Source organism: Anticarsia gemmatalis, chromosome 15, assembly GCF_050436995.1.
Source record: "Anticarsia gemmatalis isolate Benzon Research Colony breed Stoneville strain chromosome 15, ilAntGemm2 primary, whole genome shotgun sequence".
Classification (NCBI taxonomy): domain Eukaryota; kingdom Metazoa; phylum Arthropoda; class Insecta; order Lepidoptera; family Erebidae; genus Anticarsia; species Anticarsia gemmatalis.
This window is the reverse complement of record NC_134759.1, coordinates 2,700,001-2,718,894: the sequence shown is the minus strand read 5'-3', so window position 1 is coordinate 2,718,894 and position 18,894 is coordinate 2,700,001. Positions and strand designations below refer to the sequence as shown.

The window sequence follows — 18,894 nt, the reverse complement described above, 5'->3', positions numbered from 1 at the left end:
GTTATAAAAGAGGCGAGGCAAGGATGGATAAGTTTTTTCAACATTGCATAATGTTCTTGAGACGACCAAATTACAAAAATATACATATACCTACCTACTTAAATTTATATTAGAACACCACTGTTATTATCTTTTCTTGAAGTGGTAGGGAAACAAGTGCAATTAAGGGTCAATGACCGCCATTAACAGGTGTCTTGTAGTTAGGCCCGTATGAAAGTATCGCGATAAAATGCTATTAATAAATTGATTTTATAGAAAACATTTGCAGAAACATTATATTTTATCTTTTCTAGTCTAAACACTGAATAAAATTCGGTCAAACGATATTATTATCATTTTATTCGGCTAGTAACAGATTAGTAACTAACCGGTTTTAAATTCAATATGGCGGATCGGATGGAAAAATTAAGTCAATGACACGTCTGCAGCTTTTTTAGCACAAACAGCCTACTGAGACACGGAACTTGATATATTGTTTTTCCATGACTTACTTTAGGTACCTATTTGATATCGTTATTTAAAACTTAGAAAATTATAATAATAAAGTTTAAGTAGGTAATTCTTCGCATTATAATATAACGGATATATATTTTTTTAATACTGGGATTAGGTGCTGTATGCTACCCTCAAGCTTCCTATAGGTGGGTAAGGCTGTTAACCTAAATACTTCCAGTACCTACTGTTATCTACAGGATAACCCTCCGTTAGGCCGTTTCATCCGGTCCTTATACTGGTACCAACCAACTACATACTCCCTTTTGGGTATAGGTACCAACTACCTATATCTAAATAAGTATGTAACTACATTTACATAAAGTGACCGGCTTTATAATTTTCCTCTTATCCTTGTTTTATAAAACTACATGACGTTACAACCAGCCTATTGAGAACTTAAAAGTAAATTCTTCCTATCAATCTTCTCTGTGGTCTAAGGTCCCCAATAAATTGATGATAGAAATCCTGTGACCCACTATCAAATCGCTCTGTTTTGCCGTGAAGAAAAATAGTTTGTTCACCATTAAAATTAGATTTTATTTACTATGAATATTAAATATCAGAATAAACTAGTAAAAGATCATTTTTATCAGTAGCCACAGACAATTTTCAGAATACCACGATAACATGCTTTCTCTCACGCACGCATATGCAATACAAACATCAAATTGAGCTAACTTATCTAAAATGTTTATTTTATTTGCTTGATTAACTTTTCCATGCATAAAACAACAGTTTATTTGCAACAGAACATAATTAAGACGATTACGATTACAGTAAACACGTATTTACTTTCATTTAACGACAAATATTTTTGCACAAACATATTTGTAATTTATTTATCTTATTATTAGCTCGGTGGGAGTTTCAGAGGTCGGGAGGGTATCGAGTTGCGTCAAGAAACTCGATCGTTGTCGTGTCACATCTCTTATTACTTTTGCTTATTACGTAGGTCTTATCGTACGAATAAATATTGTGCTGACTTGTTACGATTCGAAGGTCTTTTTACAGGTTGTAAGCATTTTAAGTGAAACTCCGTCATACGATATTTGATCCAGTTTCTAACGTCCTTTATTTCTAATTAATTTACGTAATTTTGTAAAGAAACGTGAAGCCGGTCAAGTTATTCTTTGACAATCGAATGTTGCTTTATTTGGTCATTCTCAATAACATTATCTTCAGATAGTGGCCGTAGGGAATGATAATAATTTGATTATATTATTCAGTTATACCTATCTTAGACAGTTTTTTCTATAGAGACGAGCCTGCCCTATTGCTTAATGTAATTTTCATCATGGGGTAGTCGTTATCGTACATACTTAAACGTGTGTTGTCGCCCCGAAGTAAAGGGCCGATTTGTTGATAAGAATTCTATAAAAGTAATAGGGGTTTGACTGATTGAAAGTCCTTGGCCTACTAACCTACTCATTAACTCGCTCAATTAACAAAATACTTACTTAATGAAAATCAGGTAAAAATACGTCATACACGCACTGCATAAAGAAATACTGTACTCTGTTTATATTTCTATCTAATCACCTGATTCATTGCTTGTTATCTTACAGTTAATACTAGGTATTTTTCACTGTCTAGATAACAAGGCCGTTCTCACAGATGTTTTAGTTTTTATAAACACTATAGAAAGATGTTGCTTCCCATAATAAAATCTCAATATTAGGTAGGTACCTATACCTACCTAAGTAATGTATGATGTATATTTATTTACTTACTTAGTTACCTAGTCAGGCTTTATATTATTCCACCACCAAAAATTGAGAGTAGGTACCTAAATGTGTTTGTATTTGACACCCAGTTTAATTACTCGGTTCCTACTAAAAACTGTCTATGCCATTGGACTTTTGATAGTCCGTCCATACACATACGTAAAGAAGATTGGACCAGGTAAGGTTTTTAAATTTAAGCTTTAAGAGTAACTAGACAAAAAGTCCATATTCCTAGTATTTTAACAGCTATTGACAAAATAGCCTTTACATGTGTGCCAACAAAAAATGACGGTCACCTTCACTTTAACCTAAGTAGGTACCTACTTACCTATATGCTCATAAATTAAATACCGCTCTATCTTCCCATTGAAGTTCCCATAGAGAAAGGAATGTGTGTAACAATTGGCTGTGTCAATTATCGTTAGAGATTCGAAAAGCTTGCCGGTGTAAATCGTTGCTATATACTTATAGGAATACGCATTCATTGTTTGTTTTTATTCAAATATTTGGAGACCCTGTGTTCCCAAAGTAAAATATCCTAAAGCTTTATCCCACCGGTGATCCAGAGTTTTCAGGTCCATTCCTGATTCAAGCATATTAACATTTCTATTCAAATTTAAAATTAACCTTTATTCTATTGAACAAACAATAACAATGGTAAAACATTTGTATATTTGAGTGTTACATTTTTACTTACTCTTTTAATACGGATGCAACCAACGTAAAGTTATAAAACAATAAGTTAGGTACTATAGTTGTGAATCTAAGTTCCTATTTGTACGTAACGTTTGTTGAATCTAATCGGAACATGTTATCGATATTATCCTGGCCTTCCTACTGAGTCAAGGTTTTTTTAAAGATCGTCTTTATTGGTCAGATAACAGGTTCATTTGTCTTCTCATTCTGATAAAGTTATATCCATATTTTAGTCACAAGTCACCAGTGCTGGATATATAAGCACAGTCACAAAATGTATCAAAATAAAATAGCCAAAGGTGTGAAAATTTCGATACATCTTTATCAGGAAATTATTTAGGATTCAAAGAGATTGTAAGCATAAGTCTCCTTTTTGCATTGCCATAGACGGGTAAAAATTAACATTCTTGTTCTGTACCTACTATATTATTATGTTAGTAATCTGTGGTTTAAGTAGGTACCTACCTAAGTTCAAACGATCCATTGTGTCAGATACGGTACGGTATGAAGGTATTTATCGCCTTTTTTTCTACAGAGATCTGATGAGGAGAATAGTAATGACCATTACGAGGTATTAAAACATTAATACACACATAAATAGGTACATACATATCATTCCTATTATGCCTACCCGAAAGTGTAGGCAGAGATGCAAGTACCTAATAGAGGCCCAGCCTATTACCACATACCAGGCAAGCTACCAATCTCCTGTCTATGTTAAGAGTAATCCATACTTCCATACTATCCATACTAATATTATAAATGCGAAAGTAACTCTGTCTGTCTGTCTGTTACTCAATCACGCCTAAACTACTGAACCAATTTGCATGAAATTTGCAATGGAGATATTTTGATACCCGTGAAAGGATATAGGCTTCTTTTTACCCCGGGAGAATGACGCATTTCCATGGGAAAATTCAGGTGGCGGACGAAGACGCGGGTAAAAGCTAAGTAGTCTAATATAAATTATGCATAATTTTTTTAAATAATATTTTCTATAGTTCTTAGTATTTTCTACATCTAGAAGATGATCGTAACATCATTGACGTCACAAATTTGTGAGAACATGTAAATATTGCCATGTTTGTCGTGTGATAAATAACTATGTAATGGATATGATCCTATGACATATTGGCAAGGCCAAGTCCGCAATTTTGTTTGTCTTTACGCACCTTCTATTACGGACTAAAAAATAGTAAAGTTATTTTAGTTATCAATGAAGATGTTTTGAGTTTTTACGCCTCCCTCATTACTGTAGGAGACCCTTGCCCAGCAGCGGGACATTATTGGGTTGAATTAATTATTTAACTATTTATTATGTTTTACGTTCCGCCTGTGGTAATAAGCCAAGGGTATTATGATTACCCTAATTACCATGTGTCCCGCTTTAGTACCGTACATTCTACGGTCATCCGGATAAACGATGCCAAAATCTAAGTTCTAAAATCGGCTGAAGTTGATAAAAAAATATTTTACTGAGAAAAAGTTAGCGAGAGTGAGATTAAACTCAACACAACGAGGCTGTCTAATTAAGTACGTAAGAATGTTAACTGCTGTTAATTAATATTGGTTATAGGTTTGCAACGCGTCACATTACCTACCATATTTTTTCAGGATAGGTACTTTTGTACTAGGTAGGTAGGTAGGTACATTTGCTCCATTTTATATAAGTAATTTTTTAAACCTAATATTTTATTTGTCAGGGATTTCTATAACATGAGTCAAACTTAATTAATAAGCGTCAACCATATAAGTGATCTCAAACAGAGATTCCCGCCGTCGCTAATCCATAAACTACTTCAGTCTACTTCCGAATGTGCTAGAATCAAAACAGCAGTGATAAGCACTTAATAGACTGGCTGATTACAAACACGATTATTTTTATCAGGTTTATTTTAAACGCTTTATATCTATGTGATGTAACATCCAAGATACTCTGGACTTTCGGTTTATCAATATTTAAGTTATTGGAGTCAATTAAGGTTAATAACTTCACAATAAAAGTCTATTGTATTTTGCAAATGACAAACAATACGGATAGCGTATAAGTTTTTTTTTCTTGCGTTCCATATTTAGATCCAATATCTTTAAGTTCTTTTATCGCCATTTCAAATATGTAAAGCAGACATTAAATAAATGTCGTTTAAAGACAAAATAACAGTCATATAACGCTTAAAATTAATTTTGTTCACAGTTAATAATTTTTCAAGAGTATTTTCTCCGTAAAAAGTTGTGCCAAGTTTGTTTACAAATAGGCAAGGCATTTGAATAGAAAAACAAATCGGCAACTTCTGTTTTGTCTATGCATAACTACTTTAACCTTGAATTCAAATGCCATGATTGCATGGAGCCAGATTGTGCCAGGACACCAATGTTCTATCGACAGACCTTCAAAAAATACGGAAGCATAATTTCTCAATGTCATGTAATCTAATAACAAAACTTTCACGGAAATATGCCAACTTCCTCATTTACTACTTTGCCTCACAAGTAACAACCTTTGCCATACTTTTTTTTTTATAAATTCCCTACATACCTACTCCAAAAAAATGCCCCCTAGTTTTTATTTCATTCATTTCCAGTTCCAGCCAGATTCAAATGCCCAAGCTTCACTTGATACGACATATCTAGATCATTTGAATTAATATTATTTAATTTTAATGTCGGTGAAATTGTGTATCGTATAAAACCAAGGGTTTAGATGTCTAGATCGAATATTACCCATGTTTGTATGTAATATAATAATGTATGTGATGTGTATCAAGTGGACGCACCCACTGACAAACAATTTACATCATTGGCCCGTGACCTTAGGGTCAGTTTTCATATTGATACACTTGTACTGTGATGTAAGAAGGTCATAACTCATCGTTAGGTAGGTATGAATAACACAAAGTAAAGTTTGTCTTAGTTAGGAGAGAAAAAAACCGGGGACAATTTTTTTGGACCTATAGAAACGCACGAGCTTTTATCTTCGATTTATTCTGCAACAGTAGATATGTATGATTCGCGCCAATCCTGGATCATTCAGATTTTCAGCTCAGAAATTTAATACAAAGTGTTGGTTAAATATTATACTCTATCAAACGCCTCCAAGCTGGACTTGACCATCATTAAACCATGAAAAGAAAGAGTTATAAGCCCCAAAAATATTTGCGAAGACAGGGCACCGTCCGAGATAAACTTTGGCACATGTCTAAACCCCAAACCTCTTTTGTCCTGCTTACAATAGGCACTTGAACAAAGTATAATGTCTCAGATAGGCATTTTCCGTTCATTGTATCAATTGGGGTTATCATTTAAAACGGTACCTACAGCACGTTACTCGTAATCTTACGATGGTTTACAGTATTTTTTTATTGCTAAGTAACTTTAAATAAAAATATATTTTTAGCGTCGAATAACAAGAGATCTTAGGGGGTGACGGAAAGCAGTGGTATTTTATTGGGTATTTCAAGTGAAAAAAAATCTCAGTAAATTTAAATAAAATTATTAAGAAACAGAAATCTAAGCATGCCTGAATAGTAAAACCCTATAAACCCATTAGGTTTGCACAAAGAACCAATGTTACGGTTAGGTACGGTATGCACAGCAGTTTACCAAAGTGTTGTGGTCTCGATACACTCATAACGAAATAGCTTAATATTATGTAGTATTATGTTAATGTTCATTTTAGGTCTGGTTGAAAAGTCTCATTGATCTGGTCAGCAGGTAACTAACTCCAGTAAACTCCAGGTAACTTACTAAGTCCAGTTATTCTGTCGTTGCTTTCAAGAAGTGTTCTAGGCCAAGTTGCCGGCATTTTTCTACGGAGAGCAAAGCACTACTAGTACGCTAGTAAGGCGACGTTTATCAGCCACGCGGTTCGAGAAGGAAAAGTTTTATCATTCGATTGATAAACAGCTGCACTGATATGAATGAAACCTTTCACTATGACCGATTTCAGCGACACATACTTTCACCAACATTGTTTAGACAAGAATGTAATCAAAAAATAAAAACCAAAGAAAACTACCTAATCAGTTTTTTATTCGACTGAGCGACATAAAGAACGGTAGTTACAAGTGTATAATGTAGTAGGTAGTTCAACCACCTAATTAATCCATGTTTTTTTTTTGCAACCGCGCAGTCTGAAAACATACGATGAAAGCTGAATCATAGCAGTCCTAATCTTATATTTGGTTAGATTATAACGTTACGACTGCCATGACATAACATGTTCGCATACAAGTGACAATAAAGATAAAAGAACATGAAATAAATGGACATTGGGCAATTATTATTGTAGTAAAATTATTATATTTAGTCGAACTGAGTGATACTGTAGCAAAGTTAAGTTAGGTACATGAAACCCACTACTCATTTAATTTCGTAATGTAAACTATAATATTGTAATTAACGTATTTCTAAGATATTTTATCAATGAAATAGAACTATATTCATTACGTAACTCGCGCATGAATGAAAATTACAGAATGAAGTGAAGTGTATAGTGTGTAATGTCCTTAAGTGGGGCGTAGACGACGCACCTGTGACGTAACTTTTTTTTTTCATTCATAGACTGAGTTTATTTTAAACTCAGGCCCACAGTAACATCACGGCATTCCAAGGTTAAATCTCAATGTTTCATTGGGTCATTAAAGTTCAATTTCATGATTTATAATTCAGTCAAATAAAAAAAATCAATTAGTCAAATCCTTTTTATTATCTTAATCGTAGGTATTAGAACCAAATATACATAACTTTTATATAAATTTAGAAAAAAATATACAATATGAGGCATTTTATACATCACTATACTTCGAAATTTAAATTTCTTGCCAATTATAACAGTAGCCTTTGATTACACGGCTTTTGAGAGATAATGATTAGCCAGTATCATACATGATTACAACAATTTCTAATTTTGTTAACAATGATTGAATTCATCAGTTTATTTGAATTTCAGTGGAGTTATTGCAAAAAAGAAAAACTTAATACATTTTTATTGCTACATAGTTGTAACACAAACAACTTAAATCTAGCTGATAAAAAAACAAAAGATTAAAATAATATGCAGCAGGCTGTTTTCAAGTAAATATCAATGATTTTGTACATTTCTGCTGATATACACATTATAAAACCTTTAGCTTAGAGGTTATAATTCACAGGTGTTGGGTAAGTTCAATACTAAACTGTAAACAATTATCACAGTTGGTGAAATGCTAACTATTGTTTGAACATTTCCTTAGTTATCACAATGATGATAATTTTTTGAGACATCATAATTACATGTTAGATAACTTGGTCATTTTTACTTGATAACATGATAATTCTGACCAGTTAAATTATTTATTAGATGAATTTGCAACTGTATGCCATTTCATCCCAAAAATTCATTCAAATTCACTACCCAACATAAATATTTTAGCTAGATATTCCTGCTGCATATAAAAATACATAGATAGACATAAGTTTAATAACTAAAAATGTCTTTTATTTTAATCTAATAAATCATTTTCTAATAAAAATGTTTTGGTGAGGTTCACAGAGAATAATTGTTGGAGTTTATAGCTAAAATGTAAATGCAGACCTAATATTCAACTTGATAGGTTAAATGGAATGAAATGTTTAACCACAAAATGTTGAATAACTAGAAAAAAAAACTGCAAAACTTTACCAATACAGTGAGCACTATCTGTTGCTACGGTAAAAAATTGACTTTATTTCACTTCTAAGTGAGGGTATACAAAAAAATATGTTCAATCTTTTTGTACATGTCCTTGGATTTTATTGTTGTAAAAACCTTACATATTTTAGCATGAATAGGATGATTATCTTTAAATAATATGTCTTATTATCTTAATAACAGTTTATTACTTACTTGGTTATGTTTACACCCCATAAGTGAGGGTAAAGAACAAGGCTCCAATATAATTAATTTCTTCCTCCACTTTCATAGCTCAACATCAACTAATATGCATTTCATAACAAATAAATGTAACACTAAGATTTACTGAAGCTATTATAGCATTTAATGTTACAATTAACATGCCTTCGTAATCTTATGATACAAATCATAACACTCACCTATATTAAAAGTAAAATATCATGTAAAAATAATGAAAATTATACTAATATGGAACATTAGAAAATAGGTAGGAAACAGATTCGCCATTGTGTGTACGTCGCACAGCTTCTGCGAGCATCATAGACACATCAATACACTGGATTTTAGGGCAATCTTGCATGTGCCTCTCTTGGGGTATTGTGTTTGTGACAACAACAGCTTCTAAACATGCATTGTTGATCCTTGAGATCGCAGGCCCTGAGAAGATACCATGTGTGAGTATAGCATACACTTTGATGGCTCCAGCTTCAATCAGTTTCTCTGCAGCATGACAAATTGTTCCACAAGTATCAGCCATATCATCTACCAGGATGGCTGTTCTGTCTTTTACATCACCAACTAGTACCATGGAGGCAACTTCATTAGCCTTTTTTCTCTCTTTGTGAATCAAAGCAAACTCAACATTCAGACGATCAGCAATAGATGTGACCCTCTTGGCTCCTCCAGCATCAGGTGAGACCACAATACTCGTTTTCCAGTCGGGAATGTTCTCCTTTATCCATTTCAGCACAGCCGGTTCAGCAAAGAGGTTATCCACAGGAATGTCGAAAAATCCTTGGATTTGAGACGCATGGAGATCCATTGTGATGATATGGTCGGCGCCAGAGACAGACAGGATGTTGGCGACGAGTTTGGCCGTGATCGGCGCTCTGCTCTTGTCTTTTTTGTCTTGTCGAGCGTATGGGAAGCACGGGATGACTGCTGTCACTCGAGATGCCGATGCAATCTTACACGCGTTAATCATAATTAGAAGCTCCATCAGATTGTCGTTTATTTCACCGCTGCCACTCTGCACAATGTAAACATCCTCGCCACGCACAGATTCACCTATTTCCACGCATGTTTCCATGTTGCTAAACTTCTTGGTTACAACTTTTCCTAGATCGATGCCCAGACGATCGACGATCTTTTGGGCTAGGTCGGGGTGGGAGCTCCCGCTAAACACTTTGATGTTCGGCATTCTGGTGGTTAGTGGTAAGGAGACGTGATCTAATTTATTTACTACTTCTTCTAGAATTACGGTTGATTTCATCAGCACAGCACCACAACGACCTCTCGACCGTCACCCGCGATATATGCGACGAGAATAACAAGATGAACTATTTATGTGTGTCTAATTATTGATAAGAGACACAAGCGGCAACGTGGGGACAGCCGCGCCGTGCCGTAAATACGCACCGCACTTGACCACTCTTCACGCGTTCGCCTCGTCTCCAATCGCACGTTTTTTTTTGTTACAAAAATTGATTTGACCTGTCAAGAATGTCAAGAACAGAGCGCTGCTGAAGTGTTTGTTGGCTATAAGTTCAAAATGTAGATGGTTATTACTATAAATTTAGATATTATTTGGTATTTAGCATTTTTATAGTGATTATATCTTTCGAATTGAACCTATCTTATTATTTTTCTTATTATATCCTCCTAAAAAAATGAGAATCCTGAAAATGTTTCATATGGCAATATTCAATTTTATAAAACTAGCAAGCCCAGAGAATAAAAAAACGAAACAAGTTTTTATTTTGTAAAGAATAGACACTTCCGGTTATAAACACTCTGAGTCTGAGTCAATTAAAAATGTTCTACATTTTAAGATTATCGTTAGTATCTCAGGATCCTTAAAAAAAGATTGGGAAATGAGCTAGGGAGGTATATTCTTAATTTGGTAAATATATACTGAAAGAATTGTTATTTCGTATCCAACACTACGCGCAGTTGTTTTATACGCTGTGGTTTATATTTATGTCAACACTCAAACGTCAATGTGACATTATCAAAATAAAGCCCGCCTGTTGCAACCGAATTCAATAAAACGCTACGAGTAATTACATACTCTGACTTTTAGCGCATTTTTACTAAGTCTGTATTCAAGTTTGTTCTATTTGCTTCGAGTCTTACAGTGTCCTAAATGAGCGAAGCAGTGTTAAAGAAAGATGTTGCCAAACATAAGATACTTCGATGTGTGGACTGGATACAGAAACAAAACAGTGAGGAGCCGACGAAATTATCGTTGCAGAATAAAAATGACATACAGTTTATAATTCAAACTAATGCAGCTAGAAAGAACTTTTTACTGGCGGCGGCAGAAGACGAAGCTACCGTGCCGACTGGGGTTGACGAAACTCCTTCAATTGAACCTAAAGCTGTAGTAAGTTTCGAAGCATATTAAGCTGCTCTTATTCTGTTGGCAATAGCTTGTAAGCCATTACAGTGAATCCTGTCTTTCCTACTAGGTATATTATTAATAAATAAAACTTATAATATTTGGTCTCTCAAGTTTCAGTTTTGATTTTATATATTGTTTTCAGTCATTACATAAGTTGCGAGTAGAGGACTTGAACTTGGAATGCGAGTGGCAGTCATGCAAGAGTTTCTTTGATAACTATTTAAAGTATCAAGACCATGTACGAAAACACTCTTCTGATGCTCATGTTATTGAAATTGAGACTGGGGGTAAGTTAGCAATTAATCAACATAATACTCATTTTCTTCAACTTATCCCACATCAATGGAGGTTGGCACAACATGTTTAAATTCATATTCAAATCATTTATTGCTTACTAAATTAAGCATCCAAAATAGTCTAGGGTGGTGACAAACTTAGTAGCATTTATCAGGCATTGCAAGTTCTACAATGTTTTATTTTCAAATCAGATTCTGTAAAAGTGATTTGGTTGACATACATATATGTACATAACATCTGCAGTTTACCTGTTAATTATCCTTGGGAATCCTACTGTATATTGTACTGTGGTACAGGCATTCAGACAAACAAGACCTTTATGAGTAGCAGAAGAGTAACTCCTAATTCAATATACCGCATGCCGTATCCCAAGCAAATCTTTATGCCTGCACTGATAAAGTTGCTCATCTTTTATAAATCTCTTACTCTCATTAACATTACAGTTCAATATGTCTGCCTCTGGGACACTTGCGGGCACAAAACAGCAGATTTCAATGAGATGATACGTCACATGAACTACCACGCATACCATGGCAAGTTGCTTGCTATCGGATTTAATGGCAGAGCTACATTAAAATTGGCTAGGTGCAAGAAAGACTCAACTAAACGCAACCAAGTGCCAATTCAGTACAGCGATTATTGTTGTATGTGGGTTGGCTGTGAGGAGAAATATAATTCTATGCAGGTAATTTTATATTTCTAACATTTTGTCATTTAGTGTTTTACAGTCTCACTTAAAATGAGAATGAATTTTGTTTAATGGCTGATTAGGCACCAATTTGTAAGTAAATAAAGTATATTTATTGTGTACTGTTTCTCTTTTCAGATGTTTCTAGACCATGTCAAACTCCATACTAATTACTCTGAAACCTACCTCTGTTCTTGGGCAGGTTGTGGTGCAGTGTTTCCTAAGAAAGTAATGTTGGTAGTCCATGTCAGGTCTCACACTGGAGAACGACTAATCGCTTGCTACCATTGTGGACAGCACTTTGCTAATAATCGGAAGCTTTGTGATCATTTGAGGAGACAGGTATGTTCTGATATTATAGTTGAAGGATACTGTTGTGGGTAAATGGCATTTGGACTGCAAATTCTAGCATTGTTGTGTGTATTTCAGAATGTAAATCCGAACTCCCCGTTCGCGTGCGAGCTGTGCGGGATCCGCTGCGCCACGGAGTACCTGCTGAGCGAGCACACGCGCCAGCACGTGTCCACCGTGGCGTGTGCGCTGTGCGACCTGACGGCCACGTCGCCCGCCGCGCTCGCCCACCACGTGCGCTACCGCCACCTGGCCGGCGAGCACGCGCGCCCGCACGCCTGCCCGCACTGTGTCTACAAGTGAGTATGGACTGTGCGACCTGACGGCCACGTCGCCCGCCGCGCTCGCCCACCACGTGCGCTACCGCCACCTGGCCGGCGAGCACGCGCGCCCGCACGCCTGCCCGCACTGTGTCTACAAGTGAGTATGGACTGTGCGACCTGACGGCCACGTCGCCCGCCGCGCTCGCCCACCACGTGCGCTACCGCCACCTGGCCGGCGAGCACGCGCGCCCGCACGCCTGCCCGCACTGTGTCTACAAGTGAGTATGGACTGTGCGACCTGACGGCCACGTCGCCCGCCGCGCTCGCCCACCACGTGCGCTACCGCCACCTGGCCGGCGAGCACGCGCGCCCGCACGCCTGCCCGCACTGTGTCTACAAGTGAGTATGGACTGTGCGACCTGACGGCCACGTCGCCCGCCGCGCTCGCCCACCACGTGCGCTACCGCCACCTGGCCGGCGAGCACGCGCGCCCGCACGCCTGCCCGCACTGTGTCTACAAGTGAGTATGGACTGTGCGACCTGACGGCCACGTCGCCCGCCGCGCTCGTTGACCAGTCAATTTGTGACTAAAGGGGTCTCGTTACGAACAAGCACGGTGCCGCTGAGCCGCTCTTGTCGTTGCGCTGAGAGCAGCCTCCTGACCAAGTGCACCTCGACAATGGTACTACTCGCAAACGTCGGCTCATGTTGCTTTTATAGCAATATTCCAGCACACATCCAAATTGGCAGCACCTAGGTTTTATTTCTTTACTTTTCAATAGTGATGATTACTATAATATCTAGACAGATCAGACACCTGTAATAATAGTCAACTTTACTTTTATACAACCCTAAAATAACCAGTATATTAACTTATTTCAGAGCGGTAACAAAATGGGACCTCCGCAAACACATACTTACACACAACAAAAAGAAAAAGAGAAATCAAGACTTGAGTGACAAAGACACGGATGATGATAATTCAGACTTGGAATCGAAGCCAAAGAAGCAGAAATCAGTTAAGAAGTACGCCTGTCATATGTGTGAGAAGAATACTAAAGTGTTCTCTAGAGGAACCAGACTGACAACGCATTTGGTCAAAGTGCATGGTGCACAATGGTCATTTGGACATAGTCGATTTAGGTAAGTAAACCATTCCACAAAAGCATTCCTTGTTCTGACTTCCAGCAAGAAATCATTTTGTGTGTGTGTTAAAGCATTTTGAGTATGTGTGGGGTCAGTTATGTATGAAAAACCTCTTGATTAATTTAGAAATAACTTTGTTCACATTGTGGAAATACGAATGAAAATATTACGCTAAAAAAAAAAATATGACATTAATATTTTCTTAACATTAAAATATATTATCAGGTTAGTCCAATGGTTCTTGAATTAACAGACTTTTAGTGTTTTCTATGGGTTAGTATTTTATCATGAAATTACTTAAATGCCAGTTTCAAAGGAGTTTTTAGGAGATGACACGTAAAAGTCGTAATACTAATTGTTTATTTTACTAACTTAACATATTTATTACAGATATCAGCTATGCGAAGACGGCATGTACCGTCTCACGACCACTCGCTTCGAATCTTTAGAAGTGTCAACGATAGTCGATGGGTTCACCGGCCCTACAAAATTGCTCTCAAACTACGAGTTCAAATTGAAACAAATCGCGGAACCCACGAAAAATACTCCGAGAGGCTTTGAAATTACTCTAAAGAACCCTAAAGAGGAAGAAGACAGTAGTATGGATGCTGAAGATGAGGACAAGAAAGTTGAAATAACGATGTGTGATGTTGATGATAAAGGGAATATTATCAGCTCTGAAGTTATTAAGTCTGAGTTTGTTTATACATAAAAAAAATATTTAAAACCTTCGCGTATAATAATATGGTTGGAATAGGCGCAGGTTGCACTCGCTGTGGTCGTAGGCGACAACGCCACCGGCTGACCACGGCGAGTGCAACCTGCGCCGAAACATTACGTGTTTCAAAGTAAAATGCGTGTTCACACTTTTCACGTTAATTCCCGTATCCTATTATGTTAAAAAGGCTATTTTTTGGCGTATAACGTAATCGTAGGATCGATGTAATATGGACAAAAATCTATATTTATCGTTTACCAAATCATTGAATGAATCTCTCGATAAACATGTGAAATGTTAACATCAATGCGAAACAATTTATTTTCTGTTGTTTTCTATCATGGCAACTCTAAGCTTTATTTTTCATTTTTACCCATTTATTTTTTAGTAAGTAAGTAAGTAAGTAAGTGAAAGTATTTCTTTAAATAGTAATGTGATACCTACGTTAAGATTATTTTTAGGAATAGTTTTTAGATTGTTTAAGGTGTAATACAAATTATATTCTTTCTTTTTTTTTGTATGCGCTTGATCCAGTGCTTTGCGCATATCCGGTTAAGTTTGGAATTGGAATTGTGACTAAACTATTACTTTTTGTCTCACACTGCAACAAAAACGTAATCAGAAAACGGTGTAGAAAATAATGTTAACATATATTTTTTTATTAGAATCTATTGTTACGTTAGTATATCATGGTTATAGAATAGTTTGTTAACTATTGTTATACGAAATACTGGCCTTACTAAAATAAAACAGATTGAAATAATCTTTTATTTTTATTAAAAAAATAACATGTTTCACGTAATAGTAATGAAAACATTCTTAAAAATTAACATCAAAAATATGTAAGTGTCCATTATTATACAACCGTTATTGCATTTTAGGCTTGCTACACACATATTCAGTTCGGCACGTTCTTTTCGATTATTTTTATCAAATGAGAAAACCGACTCGACTTACTTGGCTTGGGGTAAAGTCTTTTCGCATTATAGTATGTATGAAATGGTAATAAAATGTCTTTGGCTTCAAGAATCAAAATGAGTACCCGGTTCATTAGGTTTCTTTCAGTGAGCTCGTGAGGTACCCAAATATCGAGCTTTTTTGTGAAGAGAAAAGATTTTATTACAAATTCATACATACTATAATGCGAAAGGACTTTCTCCCCGACCCAATATTTGTTTTTCCGCCTGGCTAGGCCGATTAACACCCAACCGAATATGTCAGCAGCAAGCATTAGACTTTGTTTACACATACATAAGGTTCAAAATCAGTCTCATTCCTATTTGATCTCCAATCGTTTGAAACTCTCGATCAATCTTTCAGCTTCCCTAAAGCCTGACTCCACAGCGCCATGGACGGCTGTATGCTGATGATGAGAAGTCGCCTCACCAGCAAAACAGACTAAGGGGAAACGGGAACTGTGGTATAAAGGTTCCGAAAGCGTTGTGGCGCTTCCGCCGTTTTGTTCTAAGGCAACTGTTCGGTGAGCGTAGGCACCTCGGGTCAGGGGATTCGATGCCCATTGTGATCTGAAAGAAGGGCAATAATGTTGTTTATATTAAGGTTTAGTTAAGCTTTATGTTCGTGAAATGTGTATTTGTAAAATTGCATGTAACGCGACATTCAAATAACAGTAAGACTCGATGCTTTCAGGCCCTGTTAATCCATACTAATATTTTAAATTTAATTTAAATTTAACCCATTTATGTCCCACTGCTGGGCAAGGGTCTCCTCCCGTAATGAGGAAGGGGCTAGGTCTTGAGTCCACCACGCTGGCCAAGTGCGGGTTGGGGACTTTGCATGTCCTCAATAAGTGTATTGAACAAATTTTAGGCATGCAAGGTTTCCTCACGATGTTTTTCTTCACCGCTGGAGCATATGATAATTATTTCTAATACACACATAACTTCGAAAAGTCATTGGTGTGTTGCCTCGGGTTCGAACCTGCGACCACTTAAGTGGGAGGTGTCAGCTTATACCTCTCGGCTAATAATGATTTATCTAAATACTAGCTGACCCGCGCAACTTCGTTTGCATGTATCCCGCTACTTCGACAAATACAGTCAACGCACCAACACATATTGGATACTAATTTTCAATTCACAATAACTTCTCTTTCCCTTAACCGCGTTTAAAATATTAAAATGTTTTTTGGTTTCTGTGACTCTTCTTTGATCGCCCCCCCTATCAGTTTTTGGAAAAAATATTTAAGTAATGTACAGATTTTTTTTTGTCTTATATGTATAGATCAAAGTCGTAGTACCTACTTTTTAATATTATTAATTTTTTATGTACCGTTTTTTTATATTTTTTTGTTTTTTTTTATGTACTTACCTACTTTTGTTATATACATCTAACTATTATTTTCTTGTTTACTTTTTAAATTATTTACATTCTACATTTTATTACAATGGGGAGCCGCTGCCGCCGACGCGCTATTTATAGGGACGCTGCCCCCGCCGCCGCGGCCGGCCCGTACCGTGCCGCAATACTAATATCGTGATATCTCCTAAACTATATGTCTAAATAACACACTGTAAACTGCAAAAATAATCTAAATTAAATGCTCGTGATGATGAACTTACTTATTTTGATAAGGATATATGTATTATTGGTTATATCACCAGTTAAACATGACCCAACGAATTAAATGTTTTTTTAATACAGAAAAGTAGTTTTTGTGACTTAAATAAAAAAGCTGGATATATGTCATCGCGGACTTTTTTGTAGAACTAATAAAGACCAATGTTTTTGCTATACATTGTTCTTACTTGTATCCAACGGTATAAGCGGCGCACGCACAAATGCAATCTTCAATTAGATTTTTTTTCTGACTTCTTGGACATAAATCGCTATAACTCAGCTAATATAGTTTCAATGTATTTCAATTATATATAAAAACCTGTCGGAGAAAATACTCTTTCTATTAGTGAAAACCGCATCAAAATCCGTTGCGTAGTTTTAAAGTTTTATGCATACGAAGGGACTACAGACAAAATGGGCGACTTTGTTTTATACTATGTAGTGATAGTGATGTCTATTTTGATGTAAATAACATACATTGTTTAGTTACTAATCAATCCTAAACCAGACCATTTGTAATGTTCGTAATCTGACCGTAATAAAAACCTCAAATTCTCTTTCTTAAAACTATCAGCTATAATAAAACTACTAACCTGATAATCTTCTTAATCGGTGCTACATCAAACTGTTTCTTCAGCACAACATCAATTAATTTCTGTACTCCCGCTTGCACACCTTCCAAGGTCACTCTCTCCATCATTTCAGCCCCTTTTCCATACACCCAAGCCAATAACACATTAGGCTGATAATCCACTGACAGAAGACCGTAAATTTCCGTAATCCATTTCTCTTCTGGTGTAAACTTGGCTTTATCTTCTTCCTGCCATAGTATTGTGAAGTTTGCTGGAGTTTTCGGCCACCAGGTGTTTTCAAATTCAATGTATATTTTGTCTAACACACACATTTGCAGGTTCCGTATAGTGTTTACTTTTTCGGCTGGTAGTGGAGGGTTGAAAAGTTGGGCGTGTCTGGAATTGAATAATAATATTTTTTATTTATGTAGCACAATTTCGGTTGCATTTTGGCTATATTTGGAGGACACGAAAATTACACTGCATCGTGTTTTATAAAATTATTATGAAACATGTAACTTAAAAGACCTTTTTTGCAATATAGGTAAGTTAAATTCGGTTTTGTAATATCTACTAGCCGATTCGAGTGACTTATTTTTACTATGGCGCCTATATTTACCTTACAGCGCTCAAACTCATCTCCATGCAAAATTTCATGAAAATCAGTTTAGCGCTTTAGCCGCCTATAACTTGTCCATAATATTTAACGTTCATAAAACAGAATACAGAAATAGTTTAGCACTCCATTTAGTTCTAACTAGGAGCTAGTTTACTGGTCATAAAGTTGTTTCAAACACGGTACTGAAACTGACTAAGTTTAGGTCTAAAACTAATAGTCGTGCTTAAATAAAATATTGTCTATTTGGCTCTCAGACTTCGTTATGCCTGGGTTTAGACACAGGTTTAGTTGCCTTTCAAAAAAATTTGGACCTACCTACGTCTTCTCCGGCTATGCGAACTTATCTAAATGAAATAAATGTTTGTATTAATTACAAGTAAACTAAGTTAAATAGTTTTTGCTTTATCCTTTCTATAAAAGAGGTTAGCAACGCAATCTACTGCGCATAACTTCAAACATGTGCGGCTTTGTA

General features: G+C 36.1%; 3 protein-coding genes across 7 annotated transcripts in view; 1 reads left to right on the top strand and 2 right to left on the bottom strand.

Moving 5' to 3' along the window:
• Positions 1–7,601: 7,601 nt before the first annotated feature.
• On the bottom strand, positions 7,602–10,269 carry Prps (phosphoribosyl pyrophosphate synthetase). The gene has a single exon (XM_076123250.1). The coding sequence runs from the start codon at positions 10,055–10,057 to the stop codon at positions 9,029–9,031; it is 1,029 nt and encodes a 342-aa protein (XP_075979365.1). The 5' UTR covers positions 10,058–10,269; the 3' UTR covers positions 7,602–9,028.
• A 531-nt stretch (positions 10,270–10,800) lies between these two features.
• Positions 10,801–15,386, top strand: Hinfp (Histone H4 transcription factor). The gene is made up of 7 exons (XM_076123809.1): positions 10,801–11,170; positions 11,331–11,475; positions 11,929–12,170; positions 12,312–12,515; positions 12,603–12,823; positions 13,670–13,930; positions 14,324–15,386. Exons 1-7 carry the CDS (start codon positions 10,931–10,933, stop codon positions 14,643–14,645), a joined length of 1,635 nt encoding a protein of 544 aa, XP_075979924.1. The 5' UTR covers positions 10,801–10,930; the 3' UTR covers positions 14,646–15,386.
• Positions 15,387–15,508: 122 nt separating this feature from the next.
• Positions 15,509–18,894, bottom strand: part of LOC142979045 (spermine oxidase-like) — a 53,084-nt gene continuing 49,698 nt past the window's right edge. For all 5 annotated transcript variants that reach the window (XM_076123806.1, XM_076123803.1, XM_076123804.1 and 2 more), the window contains 2 exons: positions 17,825–18,199; positions 15,509–16,177 (listed from right to left, as the gene is read on the bottom strand). In XM_076123806.1, the coding sequence (XP_075979921.1) occupies positions 15,928–16,177; positions 17,825–18,199 (625 nt within the window). In that variant the 3' untranslated portion in view covers positions 15,509–15,927. The remainder of the gene's footprint in view (positions 16,178–17,824; positions 18,200–18,894) is intronic.